This window comes from Paroedura picta, chromosome 2, assembly GCF_049243985.1.
Source record: "Paroedura picta isolate Pp20150507F chromosome 2, Ppicta_v3.0, whole genome shotgun sequence".
In the NCBI taxonomy this organism is placed as follows: Eukaryota; Metazoa; Chordata; class Lepidosauria; order Squamata; family Gekkonidae; genus Paroedura; species Paroedura picta.
The window spans coordinates 76,436,284-76,452,638 of NC_135370.1; the positions used below are offsets into that span (position 1 = coordinate 76,436,284).

A 16,355-nucleotide genomic window follows, 5' to 3' on the forward strand; every position below is an offset into this window, starting at 1 on the left:
CAAATCTATTGAGAAGTCCTGGCTTCAGGTCCATGTTCAATTCTTCTTTTGAAATCATTGAGACTTAAACGTGTCTTCACCAAATATGTTATTTTCTACATGTTTTGCTCATTAGCAAGCAAGTGCATAGATGCTGTATACTGTTTGTGTCCAGCAAACAATTTTTATTTATCTATTCATTTCTTGACTCTATTTAGTTTTAGATTGTAGTATCAACAAACATTCTTATATGATGACATATATATATATAAATAATAAAAGTACAAATGGTTATGCAAAAATCTTGCAAGTTCAATAAAAAAGAGCAAATACAACAAAATTTAGTGTACAAATGCAACAAGAAAAGTTTTTTCAAACTTTCTATCTCTGTAAAGCCTTCTCCTTCTGACAAAAAATCCAGGCGTATCAGCCATGTACCCCTTTCTGTTGTTGAATATTTTGGGGACTGTAACAGGGCACACATGGTACACACCAAGCATTAGGCAGGCCTACTGGGGCTCTCAGTTACAGTTTGAGCAATGAATGCATTCTAGTACTTGCCAGGCGGTTTTCTGCAGCTGCACATAGAAAGGGAACATTGTTAATGCTGGATAGACTAGAAAACACAAATTTTAATCCTGCTTTTTACATTTGGAGATTATGGTGTACATTTTTGAGGCATATTCAGAAAACGTGAGTTTTACAGCTATGCACAATTACATATTTCCCTCATATGCCTTTGCTTGTTCTGTGTATATTGGCTATTTTGAAACCATGTTATTTCCTTTCAAAATGCTCATGTGACTAAGAGTTTTAATCATGGCATGTTTCACATCTTTGTTCCTGAGGCTGTAGATCAGGGGGTTGAGCATGGGGATTATTATTGTATAGAACACCGAGGCCCATTTGTCTTGGTCCATTGAATAACTGGAACTGGGTCGCAGATACATGAAGAGGACTGTCCCATGGAATATCCCTACTGCTGTCAGGTGGGAGGCACAAGTGGAAAAGGCTTTATGCCTGCTTTCAGCAGAACGCATTCTCAGAATGGTGCTCAGGACATATGCATAAGAAACTAGAATCATTCCAACACTGCCTGCTTCAACATAGGCAACAAAGATGAATATCACAATCTCACTAAAATAGGTATCAGAACATGATAGCTCTAGCAGGGGAGGAATGTCACAAAAGAAATGATTGACGATGTTAGAGCTGCAGAATGAAAGTCGAAATGTGCAGTAGGTATATGCAATTGAATCCATTGCTCCTATAACATATACTGCAGCCATCAGTTGTTTGCAGACCTTCCCGGACATGATGGCTGTGTAGAGCAGTGGATTACAGATAGCCACATATCGGTCATACGCCATTAGACCTAACAAAATACACTCTATGTCAGAAAATAAGATAAATAAATATAGCTGGAGAGCACAGGCATTGTATGAAATCTGTTTACTCTCAGCTACCAAGCCAGCCAGCATTTTGGGAACAATGACTGAGGAGTTGCAGAGGTCAAGGAAGGACAAGTTTCCCAGAAAAAAATACATGGGATTGTGAAGCTCAGATTGGGAGCAAATTAACACAATCATCCCAAGATTCCCAATGACAGTGATGATATAAATAAATAGAAAAATCACAAAAAGAGGCAGCTGCATTTGTGGATTGTCTGTCAATCCCTGAAGGACAAACTCAGTCACAACAGAACTATTTCCTTTATCCATCATTCTTGGCAGGCTTGAGTTGTATGTGGAATTTCCTTCAGAGGTTTTCCTGACAAAAGTAGAAAAATGTTTCTTATACTTTCATTCAGTATAGCTTTTATTGGAGAACAATTCTTATAATCCAAGTTTATGTATACTATTAGCATCTTTGCACTAGTATCATGCAGTAATATATCCCATTACTAGAACAGGTAATGTAAAAATACAGTCTACTGCAATTAAATACTTTGACAATTTGAATTTCAGCTATTTTATTATCTTTTAAATACATTATATTACATTGACAATTAAAATGAATTACATTTTCCTATTGTCATGTGGCTAGGATGTGGAACAGAGGCCCATTAGTGCAGGAAACAATATATATGACAGAGAACAACCGTTTTGAATTATACTTTTGTATAATTATGACTGATGCAGTCTCAAAGTGGTTCAAAATGGAAATAGGTTAGTAAAAAAAGAAATGTCAAAGACTACAACAGCTATCAGAGAATTGCCTTAATTTCTCACACAAGGAAAGTGATGCTTAAGATTTACAGCAGTTACCATTTATGAAATAAGAAATACCAGATGTTCAAACTGGATTCAGAAAAGGAAGCTCTAGATATCATACTGCAAATTTACATAGGTTATTGGAGTGAATGAATTTCAGAAAAGAATGAGCTTGTATTTCACAGATAACAGCAAAGCTTTTGAATGTGTTAATTATGAAAAACTGTGGATAGTTTCTAAAGAAATAGTTGTGCCACAGTATCTGATTGTTTTGATGTATAACCTGGATTATAGGCTATGGTTGGGACAGAATATGGAGAAACAGAATGGTACGCAATTGGCAAAAGTGTCAGTCACGGATATACCGTATTTCCATATATATTCAATCTTTACCTAGAATATATCATGAGGAAAGCTGGATTAGATGCAGGTAGAGTGAAAATAGTCAGAAGGAACATTATCATCAGTTTGAGATAAGCAGATGGCACTATGTTACTGGCAGAAAATAGTAAAGATTAGAAATGACTACTGCTGAAGGTTAAAGCAGAAAGTGCAGAGTAACATTACAGCTGAATATCAAGAAGACAAAAGTAATGACAACTGGGGAATGACAATGAAGAAATTGAAATGGTTCCATCATAAAGCAAAAGGGAGACTGTTCCCAGGAATCTGGAAGGAGATAGAGATGGTGGAGAACAGACCTGAGGGGGCTAGAAAAGATTCTTAAGTGTGGCAATGTGTCATTGGCAACCAAGACCAAGTTAATTCATGTCATATTATTCACCATTGCTACGTATGGGTGTGAAAGTTGAACAATGGAGAAAACTGTCAAGAAGAAAGTTGAATCATTTAAAATGGGGTGCTGGAGGAGAGTTTTACGAATATTGTGGACCACAAAAAAATACAAATAAGTACATTCTGGGTCAAATCAAGCCTGAACTCTCCCTAGAAGCTAAAATGATTAAACTGGGAAGAATCACTGGAAAAGACAATCATGTTAGGAAAAGTTGAAGGCAGCAGAAAAAGTATAAAACCTAATGTGGGAGGGGTAGCAAACACAACAGAAGACAGAATCAGAATACAGGATGATCTTGATAGGCTCGAGAAGTGGGCTAAACTGAATAAAATGTAAGTCAATAGGGACAAATGTAAAGTTCTGCATTTAGGTAGGAAAAACCATAGACACCAATATAAGATGGGGGGGGGGGACTTGTCTTGGCAGTAGCATGTAGCAAAAAAGTATCTAAAAAAGTAGCAAAAAGGATCTATGAGTCTTAGTAGACCACACACTGAACATGAGTCAGCAGTGTGACTCAGTGGCTAAAAAGGCAAATGGGATTTTGGGCTGTATCAAACAGAGTATCGTGTCCAGATCATGGCAGGTGATGGTACCACTTTACTCTGCTCTGGTTCGGCCTCACTTGAAGTACTGTGTTCAGTTCTGAGCACCACAGCTGAAGAATGTGTCCAGAGGAGGGCAACAAAGATGGTGAAGGGTTTTGAAATCAAGACGTATGAGGAAAGGTTGGGGGAGCTTAGTCTGTTTAGCTTAGAGAGGAGATGACTGAGAAGGGATCTGATGGCCGTCTTCAAGTATTTAAAAGGGTGCCCTATAGAGGAAGGAGCAGAATTGTTCTCCCTTGCCCCGGAGGAATGGACCAGATCCAATGGGATGAAATTAATTCAAAAGAAATTCTGTCTAAACATCTGGAAGAAATTCCTGACAGTTAGAGTGGTTTCTCAGTGGAACAGGTTCCCCGGGAGGTGGTGGGTTCACCATCTTTAGAAATTTTTAAACAGAGGCTAGGTAGCCATCTGATGGAGAGGCTGATTCTGTAAATGCTAAAGGGGTTGGCAGGCTACAGTGGATGAGCAATAGGGATGTGAGTGTCCTGCATAGTGCAGGGAGTTGGACTAGATGATCCATGAGATACCTTCAAACTCTATGATTCTAATGTGAGAGGCATTGATTGAATAAAGGAAACCACAAGACATGAACAATTATCATTTGATGTTAAAGAGGACATTAATTTTTAAGGTTTCCTTAAGCTGGAAATGACTTGGGGGGAATATATGAATTGTCTTCTTGATTCTTAATGGTTAATTTATACTTTTAAAGATAATCATGCTTTCAATGCAGTTTCCTGTCGAAAGCACCAGTTGTTGTATGGGAGAAGCAGTAAGGTAGTAAATGGATCATAAAACTTCCCTTCACTTACTGCTTTCCTTGTGCAATTCAGGCTTCAAACTACTTTCCCTCCAGTGTGTTAATTGCATAAAATTGTGGAAAACAGTACAGGGCTGGCAATGGTTAAGGAGGAACAAAGTAGGCAAATCAGTGGAGAAATAGTGACAGGAATGTTCTTGAAAGCATTCCCATAGGTTGTTTCTAAAACTGGCTTCTATCTTTACTTTTGATGTTCTCGCTGATACTTTCCAATTCCAGTCCCATGGAACCAGTTCCTGGTTGCTGTAATTACTTCTTGCATATTTACCAACCCACAATTAGACAGATCTTCTGATTTGGTTTCATTCAAAAGGAAGATTTGAAGAGCTAGAGAAATTCTTCATAGAAAGCAATATAAACCAGACTGCTCAGAGTAGCCATTTGTTTAAGCCCCTGTTTTTAGCAATAAAGGATGTGTCTTTCCAAGTGAAACAAAAGATAAATGCTGTAGGATTTCCTCAGAATAAGGTGAGGCTGCAGTAACTGGAAGAATAATGTACTAATCTAATTGGCAAATGACTTTTCCTGGCCACTTAAGTTTGTGTAATGAGACTGAACATCTAGATTCTAGCCCACAAGCACCTTTGACATGGTTTTTGTGAAAGAAAATTTTGAGAATCAAAGCTTTCAAGCACCAGGTATCTGATGTATAAACTTCCAAGAGTGAGATACATGATAAAGAGAGTTTTGACTCTTGAAAACTTCTGGGTTTTCTGTTGCAGCCCAATATGGCACTGCATCAAAACAATTCAACCAATTCACTATGCTTTTATCAGTTTTTATATTATTATATTAGACCATATTCTGTGATGGGTGCACATGTCTGTATTTTTCTAGCATATAAAAATCCTCATAGATTTTAGCTTTAGATGTAGCCCTTCAGGACTGTGACCCAACAGCTCAGCAATCACACTGTGTCCCAGCAAATGCCACAAGTGAACTTCAAGCATTTTGGCAAAGGGAGTGCAATATCACAGCCAGGATAATGTTGCTAGTTGCTCTTATTACCTCCTAATTCTTGTACCTTAATGATTTGGCTTCATTTGAATGCGAGAGCGGAAAAATCTTTCCTAAGCATCATCAAGGACTAAAGCAACTGAGTTGCCTTTTCTGTTTGGGAGCATGATCTAATATTAGTACATATAACTCAAGACTAATGCTGCAGGATTTCCTAAGTTTAATTGAGTGGCTATAGCGACTGCAAAAGTGAAAAAACAATTTAATTGGCAGATGACTTGGTTATGGTCATTTAAGCTTAACATACACCTACGTTTAAACTGTGTTTTCAGAATGAATGGATTTGCTATGCATTTTTTCAGCCTATCTTTTTGTACTGCAAAATGATCCTCTGGGAATCTGGATTTGAGAAGGTTAATCATTCTGAAATTGTAAACTGGCATGAATTTTACATAGCTCAAAATGATTTTGGTTTGTGATCCAAACATGGTTTGGACCTGTCTCAGTATCAAGTTCTGCATTGACAGCTACAGTCAATTCGTTGCAGAGAATTGTGAAACTTACCTAGAGTACAGCAAGTGATTTCCTGTTTTCAGTATCTGCGAGCAGGCAATGAGATTTTTGAAGCCAATTGATGTCACCTGGGTAATCATCTATGTAGTATCTTAGTTAATCCTGGGAATTATATATTATTTAGTTTATACTAATAATTAACTTTCCATTCTCTTTTTGTAAACAATTTAATTGGGTACAGCTTGCATGTAATAGACATCAAGGAACTTCCTGATTAATGTACAGTCAATTAAGTGATCATTCTGCACATGTGTATCTGTGTTTGCTCCCATGTACCGGAAATGAGAATGCCAAATGTAAGTTAAATGAATGCTCATTAAAAATGATTAAAACAAAAGAATGGTAACAAATTCATTCTCTTTCTCATATAAAAGAAAGTTCACTAGAATACCTTGGACAGCTCATATCCAGCAGGTGCTGAGGCATTGGTTGCCAGTTGAATATCAGATCAAGCTCAAGGTTTGGATTTACAGCCTGGGCCCAGTGTACTTGAGGGACCACCTATCTACCCATTCCCCCTGGACTCTTTGCTCTGTGGGTTCAAATAGGTTTGTGATCCCTGGCCCATATGAGGTTTGCTTGGCCTCCACCAGCCCTGCCTGGTGGAATGAGCTCCCAGAAGAGCTAAGGGCCCTGTCAGAGCTAACCCAGTTCAACAGGGCCTGTAAGATGGAGCTCTTCTGCCTGGCATTTGGTTGAGGCAGGGTGGGCAAAGGATCTCTCACTGGTAACATCATCCCTGAAGACTTGGCAAACTGGGGCAGGGTGATGGGTTTTGGTCTGTTGTGGGATTCGGGAATCACAGGGTTTAATGTATTTTATTGTATTACTAGAGGCAAAGGCCATTGCACCCAGGAAAACAACAGGCACTAGGGTCCACACGTGGGAGCTGGTTACATGGAAAAAGTATAAATCTTGGGAAGGGAAAGGAAGGAAAGAAAATACATACAGACAGAATGTAGAGGCCAAGCTGGGTGCCATGGGGCTGGCTGGCAGCCTTTACTCCTTCTCCTAGGTTTTTGTTCTGTCCCTTGTTCAGATTTTGGGGAAACCCTTTTCTGCAATCTTGTGTACCTGCAACCTGCATTATGGACTTGGAAACTCTCTCTTACAACTTTGCCATTCTCATGAGTACATTGTGTTAGTCAGGAATGTTATACAATGTTCTTATTTTTTCACTGCTAGGATATAACTTACATATGTGCACCTTAATAAATACAAAACAGTTTTTAAAATCCTGTGTTTGATTCTTGAACAAGCTAAGTCGAAGCCTTGCCTGCCTTACTCATGCTATACTACCAGAAAACCCTTTTAGTCTTGTGGGTCTTGCCTCTGGATAGGTTCCCTGTTAAACCCCTGATAGGCCTCAAAACTGCCTCTGGGTCTTGAATGCCTAGGGGACCATTCAGAGGTGGTGGCAGTACAACCATACAAAGAGGTTGGGTTATCTACTTCCTCAGGTTTTGTAATTGTTCTGGCCCTTCTCGTAGCCCATCCTTTTCTCTGAGGTCTGTGTGGACTTGGCCTTGGGGAAGTGGGGTGTGACCACACTTGGGTCAATACAAAACACTTCTTTAAGGGTGGCTGTTTAAAACTCCCCCTTTTGTCTTATTTGAAAGGCATTAACTTGCAGGAGGGCATTAGTGCTGGAATAAGATGCGACACCAATGTTGGGATAAAGAAGGCCACAGCTTTATTACCTCCCCACAGGAGGGTTGGCACAGCATGGGAGAGGGAGCCTGACCTTGCAGACTGCACCAACAACCCACGGAGTCCAGAAGCACCCTGGGGACCCACACCATTCCCAGCCGGGAGAGCAGATCCCCTTGCCTACTGAAGTCCGCCACTAAGGGAAGCGACCTATGCGGGGGAGCCACCAGGCGTCTACTTTGACTGCCCCCAGGCCACCTTGCAAACGAGCCCCTGGCCTCCCAGCTGGGTAAGCCACGCTCGTATACGCGCCGCCTCATAGTGAGGCCCCAAACCCCAGGGAGTCCGATCGCACACCGGACTCCCTGCCAACAGGCTCCATCCCATGCAAACCCGCCACAGAATGAGGCCAAACAGGCCCTGTTCCCGCCAACCCTCCCCGAGCCACTTCCATACCAGCAGGGCATAAAACTTCACCTGCATTCCTTGAATTCTCCCAGGTCCCGCAATCAGACCCCATTGCCTGGGGAGAATGAGCAGCCTGCAGGGCAGTCCAGATACCACTACCCTTGGATCACAGCACACTCTGATGATCAGACTCCTATGCTCCCACTGTTCTGGGGAGACATAGCCCCAGATGAACTGGGATAACCCAGGGTGCCTGGGCATTGGGCCTCCAACATGCCAGCTTCTGGCCACCTCATGTCACGATATCCTGGCCAAGTTTGTAGATGCTGGTTCTAAGACCCAGGTGCATGACCTTTTTCTATCCTTCTGCATGGTCAGCACTGGCCGCACATAGAATCATAGAGTTGGAAGGGGCCATACAGGCCATCTAGTCCAACCCCCTGCTCAACGCAGGATTAGCCCTAAGCATCCTAAAACATCCAAGAAAAGTGTGTATCCAACCTTTGCTTGAAGACTGCCAGTGAGGGGGAGCTCACCACCTCCTTAGGCAGCCTATTCCACTGCTGAACTACTCTGACTGTGAAAATGTTTTTCCTGATATCTAGCCTATATGGTTGCACTTGAAGTTTAAACCCATTACTGTGTGTCCTCTCCTCTGCAGCCAACGGAAACAGCATCCTGCCCTCCTCCAAGTGACAACCTTTCAAATACTTAAAGAGGACTATCATGTCCCCTCTCAACCTCCTTTTCTCCAGGCTGAACATTCCCAAGTCCCTCAACCTATCTTCATAGGGCTTGGCCCCTTGGCCCCAGATCATCTTCGTCGCTCTCCTCTGTACCCTTTCAATTTTATCTACGTCCTTCTTGAAGTGAGGCCTCCAGAACTGCACACAGTGTTCCAGGTGTGGTCTGACCAGTGCCGTATACAATGGGACTATGACATCTTGTGATTTTGATGTGATGCCCCTGTTGATACAGCCCAAAATGGCATTTGCCTTTTTTACCGCTGCATCACACTGCCTGCTCATGTTTAGTTTACAATCCACAAGTACCCCAAGGTCTCGTTCACATACAGTGTTACCTAGAAGCGTATCCCCCATCCAGTAGGCATGCTTTTCATTTTTCTGATCCAGATGCAGAACTTTACAGTTATCTTTATTAAATTGCATCTTGTTCTCATTTGCCCATTTTTCCATTGTGTTCAGATCTCTTTGAACTCTGTCTCTATCTTCCGGAGTATTTGCCAGTCCTCCCAATTTGGTGTCATCTGCAAACTTGATGAGTAGTCCCTCCACCCCCTCATCTAGATCATTAATAAATATGTTAAAAAGTACCAGGCTGAGCACTGAGCCCTGCGGTACCACGCTACTCACCTCTCTCCAGTCTGATGAAACACCATTGACAACAACTCTTTGAGTGCGGTTCTCTAACCAATTCCCTATCCACTTAACTATCTGAAAATCCAGATTGCAGTCCGTCAACTTATCCATCAGAACATCATGGGGAACCTTGTCAAAAGCTTTACTAAAATCCAAGTAAATGACATCAACCGAATTTCCCCGATCCAGCAAACCTGTTACTTGGTCAAAAAAGGAAACCAGGTTGGTCTGGCAGGACCTGTTGGAGACAAATCCATGCTGACTTCCTTGGATCACCAAATTGTCCTCCAGATGTTTGCAGATCGCTCCCTTTAATATCTGCTCCATTATCTTCCCCACAACAGAGGTCAGACTCACTGGTCTGTAGTTCCCCGGGTCATCCTTCCTCCCTTTTTTGAAGATCGGAATAACGTTTGCTCTCTTCCAGTCCTCCGGGACATCTCCAGTCCTTAAAGAGGTTCCAAAGATGATGGACAAGGGCTGTGTAAGTTCTCTGGAAAGTTCTTTGAGTACTCTCGGGTGCATTTCATCCGGACCAGGGGATTTGAACTCATCCAGTGCAGCTAAATGCCTCTCGACAACCTCTCTATCCATGTTAACCTGCCACCCAGACACTATCCTTTGGCTACGGCCATCTCTAGATGTGCCTAAACACGTTGACCTGTGGGAAAAAACAGATGTAAAATAGGCACTAAGCCTTTCTGCTTTCTCTGCATCCTCCGTTAGAGTTTGTCCATCCGCCCCCAACAGTGGGCCTATTGCCTCCTTTACTTTACGTTTGCTCCTCACATAACTGAAAAATCTTTTCTTGTTACAAAGGGTTTCCCTGGCCAATCTTAGCTCACTCTCAGCTTTGGCCTTTCTGATGATTGATCTACAGTGCCTAGTAACCTGTAGGTACTCTTCTTTAGAGCTCTGTCCTTCCCTCCGTTTCCTGAACATTTCCCTTTTCTTTCTTAGTTCCTCTTGAAGTTCTCTGTTCATCCAAATAGGCTTCTTAGAGCTCCTGCAGTGTTTTCGTCTTTCTGGGATAGTCATTGATTGAGCATGCAAGAGCTCTTGTTTGAGTAGCGCCCACCCTTCACATGCTCCCTTCCCTTCCAGCATTCTCGTCCATGGTATGACACTCATCATGTCTCTGAGTTTATTAAAGTTTGCCCTACGAAAATCCAACATCCGCATCTGGCTACAAGCTTCCTTGGCTCCCCATCTCAAAAGGAATTCTATGAGGACATGGTCACTTCCCCCTAGGGTCCCCACCTCCTTCACCTCGTCCACCAACTCTTGCCTGTTGGTCAGTATTAAGTCCAGTATGTCTGAACCTCTTGTGGGTTCATCTACCATTTGATAAATGAAATTGTCAGCCAGGCAGGTCAGAAACTTGCATGACTGAGGACGCTTTGCAGAGTTTGTTTCCCAGCACACATCTGGGAAATTGAAGTCACCCATGATGACAAGGTCCTGCCGCTTGGATATTTTCTCAAGCTGCTCACAAAGTGCAGCATCCACATCCTCTCGTTGGTCAGGCGGTCGGTAGCAGACACCAACCACCACCCTGTTTGTTTTCCCCTCACTTATTTTCACCCAGATTTTCACCCTTCACTAGAATTTCCTGACAGGTAAGCCCTTTCCTCACATACAGTGCCACTCCTCCACCTCTTTGATCTATTCTGTTTTTTCTGAACAGTTCATATCCATCCACCATTACATTCCAGACATGAGAATCATTCCACCAAGTTTCTGTGATGCCTACTAGATCATACCTTTCCATCAGCATGAGAAGTTCCAGCTCTTCCTTTTTATTGCCCATGCTTTGGGCGTTAGTATAAAGACATCTGAATCCTTTTACTTTTGGTTCCCTATGAGCTGGCCTTGCCAGTTGGGCTGCCCCCGATCGTTTTCCTTCCATACACTCCCTACGTTGATCGTCTCCTTCCCCTTGTGGATTTAGTTTAAAGCTCTCCTGATGAATCTCCCCAGGTTCCTGCCAAACACATTCTTCCCCAGTTTTGATAAGTGCAGTCCATCAGGTGCTAGTAGGCCTTCCTCAGGAAAGCCTATCCCATGGTCCCAGAAACCAAATCTCTCCTGCCGGCACCAAGTACGCAGCCAGTGATTCACCTCCATTATCTTCCTCTCCCGACGCATTCCTCTTCCCTTAACAGGCAAGATTGAAGAGAAGGCCACAGCTTTTAGTGGATTCTAAAGCATCTAGGTTTTTGTATCAGCAAATCACATATTAAGTGACCAGGGGATCACATGGGAAACTTCTTATTTCCACTCTCTCAGCAAAACAGTTGCATAAAAAACTGAGTAGAGACAAAAGTAATGCTTTTGATCTCTGTACTGTACATGTGGAAAGAACTTGTTTCTCCTTCCTCTTCAGCTCCATGGCGACAAATGCAATGCTTTTAATCTCTACATTGAAAAAGCTAAAAGAGAAAAAGTTCATCTTTCTGCACTCCAGGACCCCAAATGATTCACACAGCAGTGGCACACAACCTGCTTAAAGAGTAAAGATTTATTTAGGAACTAATATACTTGATAGTAAAGAGAAGAGACAGAGACAGGCTCCTAACTATATCTCTAGCTGGGAGATATGGTGAGTATGGAACTTCTAAAAAGGAGGAAGAAATTATTCTAAGCATAGCAATCTGGAGACAGACAAGGAATGACAAAGGAGGGATGGTGCTAACCTCACTATCTTATCTAAATGTGTCCTTGTTAACTCCTTCAGGGTCTTCTTTTCTTTTTTGTACAGCAAACGTTGCCTTGTCCAAAAAAAGTGAGCCAAACTGGAGGGGGTTCCAGCATGACTAGCTGAAGTCAGAAGCAATCCGCATATAACTGATTGATTTCTCTATGCTTTATTGGAGGAATTGGTACTGTTCCACTGCCTCTATAATAGTGAGTTGAATGATAAGAGTGGAACAGTTCCTCTGCTTCTCAGTGAAAGAATCACTGCAAATTATCTAGCTCTTTCCAGACACTGGGCTCCTTCCTTGTCAAGACTTCAAAATTTTCCAGGCCACTTCTGTCTGCTCCCAGACTAACCCTTTCCTCTGTCACTGCCATTACCCACTCAATCTGTAGTGTATAATTCACTGCAGGAAAGGAACCTAAATCCAATAAGACACTTGAACAGGGTTTCCCAATCACAGTACTGTGGTACTGCAGCATGAGTTTTTTTCCAAAATGGTGGCTAGGGAGAGCCCTCCCACACTGTTCCTGCCATTTCCAGCTGAGCAAAGAGGAAGGAAAAAGGTTTTATTACAAAAAAATTATACTCCTTTCTGGGCAGGTTGACCTGCCCTTTCCCAATATGGCTAGTGGCAGGCCTGGAGAGGGTGGGAAGAAGAGAGGCCCCAGCCATTTAAACCTGTGTTGGCTGAGGTTCCGCTCACTTCTGTGGGTGTGGCAGGGATGCATGGCAAGCTGACATCACTTCCTGGTGCCTCAAAGCCTGAAAAAGCATAGCTCCATCACTAGATGACTAAAGGGAACCTTCACATCCAGAAGCAGAGAAGACCTTGACCTTTCTGTTTGTCTTGTTGGTTCTGTAGGTCAACTAGATAGCCAATGTGATAAACAAGATTAGGTGGATCACTTCTCTGATTCATCTGGGTACTTCTTATGTAGTTCTGTTCTCTTGGATTTAGCATATTGTTACTGGTCCTGAGCCTCTGAGATAATGTGGGAGTCATCTATGTATTTGCTCATAAGTTAATTAAAATCTTAAAAACTTTAAATCCAAATATCACCCAGGCCTGTGATAATATTGTGCATCAATTTTCAATGAATATAAAATACACATTTATAGCAAAATAGAGTTGGAAGGGGCCATACAGGCCATCTAGTTCAACCCCCTATTAAATGCGGGATGAACCTAAAGCATTTCGGTGAGAATATACCTAATTATTTAGCCTTTTTCTAACTATTGATGATTTATGTATGGGATTTTCTCCTGTGATTTGCATAGTGAATTATTTTATTTTAAACTGTTTATTTATGGGGAAATAGTGTGGTAGGAAGAATAAAAAATCTGTTTCCACCCTAGCCTCATATAGTACCTTTTATGACTGCTTTTTGAAGCTTAATTACATTTGAGGGGAAACGATCGAATCATAGATTAAAAATATGAGTGCTTTGACTCTCAGTTTGATTAATGATATAGGAAGTCTTGGAAGGCAAATTAAATCAAGTAATAACTTTGGGCAAGGCAGAAATATGCACATACCTTCATTTTCCTATGGCACAGAATTTTGTTTTTATGACACAATGTTATCCACTAATAGGGTTATGCATATCTTGTTATTCTGTAATCAAAAAGGCTCTAACAAGCATCGCCTATATGTAAAGTCACCATAATCCAATGCAAATCCTGCACAAGTCCCTTTCATGCTTATGGTGTAGTATAATATGTTCAAGTCTTCTCTTGATATGAATTGGACAGGGAAGTATCCTGTGTTTAATTTGACTTTGTTAAATTCTTAGAATGAACACACATTTAGGGTCTGATGCTGACTCATGACACAGGCAGTTTATACAGGAGGGAATATAACTAATTATTTTGTTTATTTAATTGTCCAACTTATTTTTTACAGTACATTATAACCAAAACCTCTCAGGATGGCATATGACCCCCCCCACTTTAAAACACACAAACACCCAAATGAAAAGAAAAGAGCAAAAAAAAATCTTTTCAAGATTTCTATCTCAGTGGTGCCTTTTCTCCCCTGTTCCAAGAATTATGGAACAGCAGCCAGGATGTATTGTACATTATAAAAGATTCTGGGAACTGTTCTAAAGGACACATAGTCTAGTTTGGGTCCTAGCCTTTAAAAATGGCTGTGTGTACAACTATATATTTTCATGGACATGTCTTCTTGCTCTTTCCATGCACAAATGGCTATTTTGAAGCAGCATCCTTCCTTTTTATAAGGCCTGTGTGACCCAGTACTTTTATCAGAGCTTGTTTCACATCTTTGTTCCTGAGGCTGTAGATCAGAGGATTGAGCATGGGGATTACTACTATATAAAATACTGAGGCCCATTTGTCTTGTTCCATTGAATAGCTGGAGCTGGGTCGAAAGTACATGAAAAGTACAGTCCCATGGTAGAGCCCAACAGTTGTTAGGTGAGAGGCACAGGTGGAAAAGGCTTTACCCCTGCTTTCAGCAGAATGCATTCTCATGATTGTGTTCAAGATGTAAACATAGGAAACAAGTGTCATTCCAATGCTGCCGGCTTCAATGTACCCGATAAAGATGAACATCACAATTTCATTTACAGAGGTGTCAGAGCAGGAGAGCTCTAGCAGAGGTGGCACATCACAGAAAAAATGGTTGATGACATTAGAGTTGCAGAAGGTTAGTCGGAATGTGCACGAAGTGTGAACAATTGCATCCACAGTGCCTACAATGTACGCTACAATAATTAAATGTTTGCAGACCTTTTTGGACATAATCACTGTATAAAGTAGTGGATTGCAGATAGCTACGTATCGGTCATAGGCCATCACACCTAACAAAATGCCCTCCATGTCTGCCAAGAAGCTGAACAAATATAGCTGTGTAGCACAGGCATTGTATGAAATCCTTTTACTTTCAGCTAATAAGTCAGCTAAAATTTTGGGGGTAATGACTGAGGAATAGCAAAGGTCAACCAAAGACAAATGACCCAAGAAAAAATACATGGGGTTGTGAAGGTTTGATTCAGCACAGATTAATACAATCATCCCAAGGTTACATATTACGGTGATAACATAAACAAACAGGAACAATACAAACAGAGGGAGCTGCATTTGTGGATTGTCTGTGATTCCCAGAAGAATGAACTCATTTATGGCAGTGTGATTTCCTTTATCCATTTTCATTCACGAGCAATACTAGGTTCACTGTTTTAGTTGCCTGGTGGAATTTCTTTCTGACTTTTCCCTGACAAAGGTAGGAATGAAAGATTATGTTCTGTAGACTTTCATGCAGTACAGCTTTTATGCAAGAAGAATTTTGAAGAACCAAGACATTTTATATTATGAAACCCCACTGCATTAATATTAGCTATTACCGCATGTTATATTTAATAGTTACCACACAAATCCAAATTATTACAATTCAATATTTGCACATTATCCCCTGAAACAAATTAATGTAGTGTACTTTGAATATTCTAAAAATAGTATTATGGTTGTTAAAGTTTAGACCATGGGCAGTAGCGGGATGGGCCAGGAAGCGCACTTACTCACCCTGGCTGGGATGCAAATTATGACCGTGCCCTTGGCCAGAAACTTGGGGGTGACCATTGACGCCTCATTGACTTTAGAAGTGCAGGTCAAGAAGGTAGCTTGCCAGGCACTCTTCCATTTCCGCCAGGCATGGCTACTAGTGCCCTACCTATCCTCTGAACACCTGACCATGGTGATCCATATGGCAGTCACCTCCAGAATATATTTCTGTAACTCGCTCTATGTGGGCCTTCCCTTGGCCTTGATCCAGAAATTGCAGCTGGTGCAGGATGCAGCTGCTAGGGTCCTCATAGGGACATCTTGGCCAGTTGCCGCCTGGATTGAGTTCACGTTTCTGGTTTTGACCTTCAAGGCCCTCGGTGGTCTGGGTCCCACATATTTGAGGGACCACCTTTCACCCTGTGCTCCCCACAAGGCTTTACGCTCTGTGGGTATTAATCTTTTGGTCATCCCCAGCTCCAGGGAGGCACACCTGGCCTCAGTCAGGGCCAGGGCCTTTCTGGTGGAATATGCTCCTAGAGAAGCTGTGTGCTCTGCTGGTCCTGCAAAACAGAGTTTTTCCACCAGGTTTATGGTTGAGGCCAGTGCGGCAAGGTATATTTGATGGTCCCCCCCCCCCCGGTGCTAAGAGGGTAAGCATTTAGCATTGTCATCAATGCTCCCTGTTCCCAGTCCTCTATATAGATTTCAGGGGGTTAGTGGGTTGAAGACCGCCATGGTTTTAG

General features: G+C 41.9%; 2 protein-coding genes across 3 annotated transcripts; both read right to left on the reverse strand.

Annotated features, from left to right (window-relative positions):
- Positions 1 to 740: 740 nt before the first annotated feature.
- On the reverse strand, positions 741 to 1,703 carry LOC143828693 (olfactory receptor 5AR1-like). Its single transcript, XM_077318934.1, has one exon. The coding sequence runs from the start codon at positions 1,701 to 1,703 to the stop codon at positions 741 to 743; it is 963 nt and encodes a 320-aa protein (XP_077175049.1).
- A 12,455-nt stretch (positions 1,704 to 14,158) lies between these two features.
- LOC143828694 (olfactory receptor 5AR1-like) lies at positions 14,159 to 15,698 on the reverse strand. Of its 2 annotated transcripts, XM_077318937.1 has the most exons (2): positions 15,692 to 15,698; positions 14,159 to 15,245 (listed from the first exon to the last, which is right to left on the reverse strand). In XM_077318937.1, the coding sequence occupies exons 1-2, from the start codon at positions 15,696 to 15,698 to the stop codon at positions 14,296 to 14,298; spliced, it is 957 nt and encodes a 318-aa protein (XP_077175052.1). In that variant the 3' UTR covers positions 14,159 to 14,295. The 2 variants fall into 2 exon arrangements, with proteins under 2 accessions (XP_077175052.1, XP_077175051.1); XM_077318936.1 differs by lacking the exon at positions 15,692 to 15,698 and having other exon boundaries at positions 14,159 to 15,315.
- Positions 15,699 to 16,355: the final 657 nt, after the last annotated feature.

Excerpts from the sequence above, each read along its gene's own strand:
- LOC143828694 (XM_077318936.1), bottom strand. The coding sequence starts at position 15,261 with ATGAAAATGGATAAAGGAAATCACACTGCCATAAATGAGTTCATTCTT.
- LOC143828693 (XM_077318934.1), bottom strand. The coding sequence starts at position 1,703 with ATGATGGATAAAGGAAATAGTTCTGTTGTGACTGAGTTTGTCCTTCAG.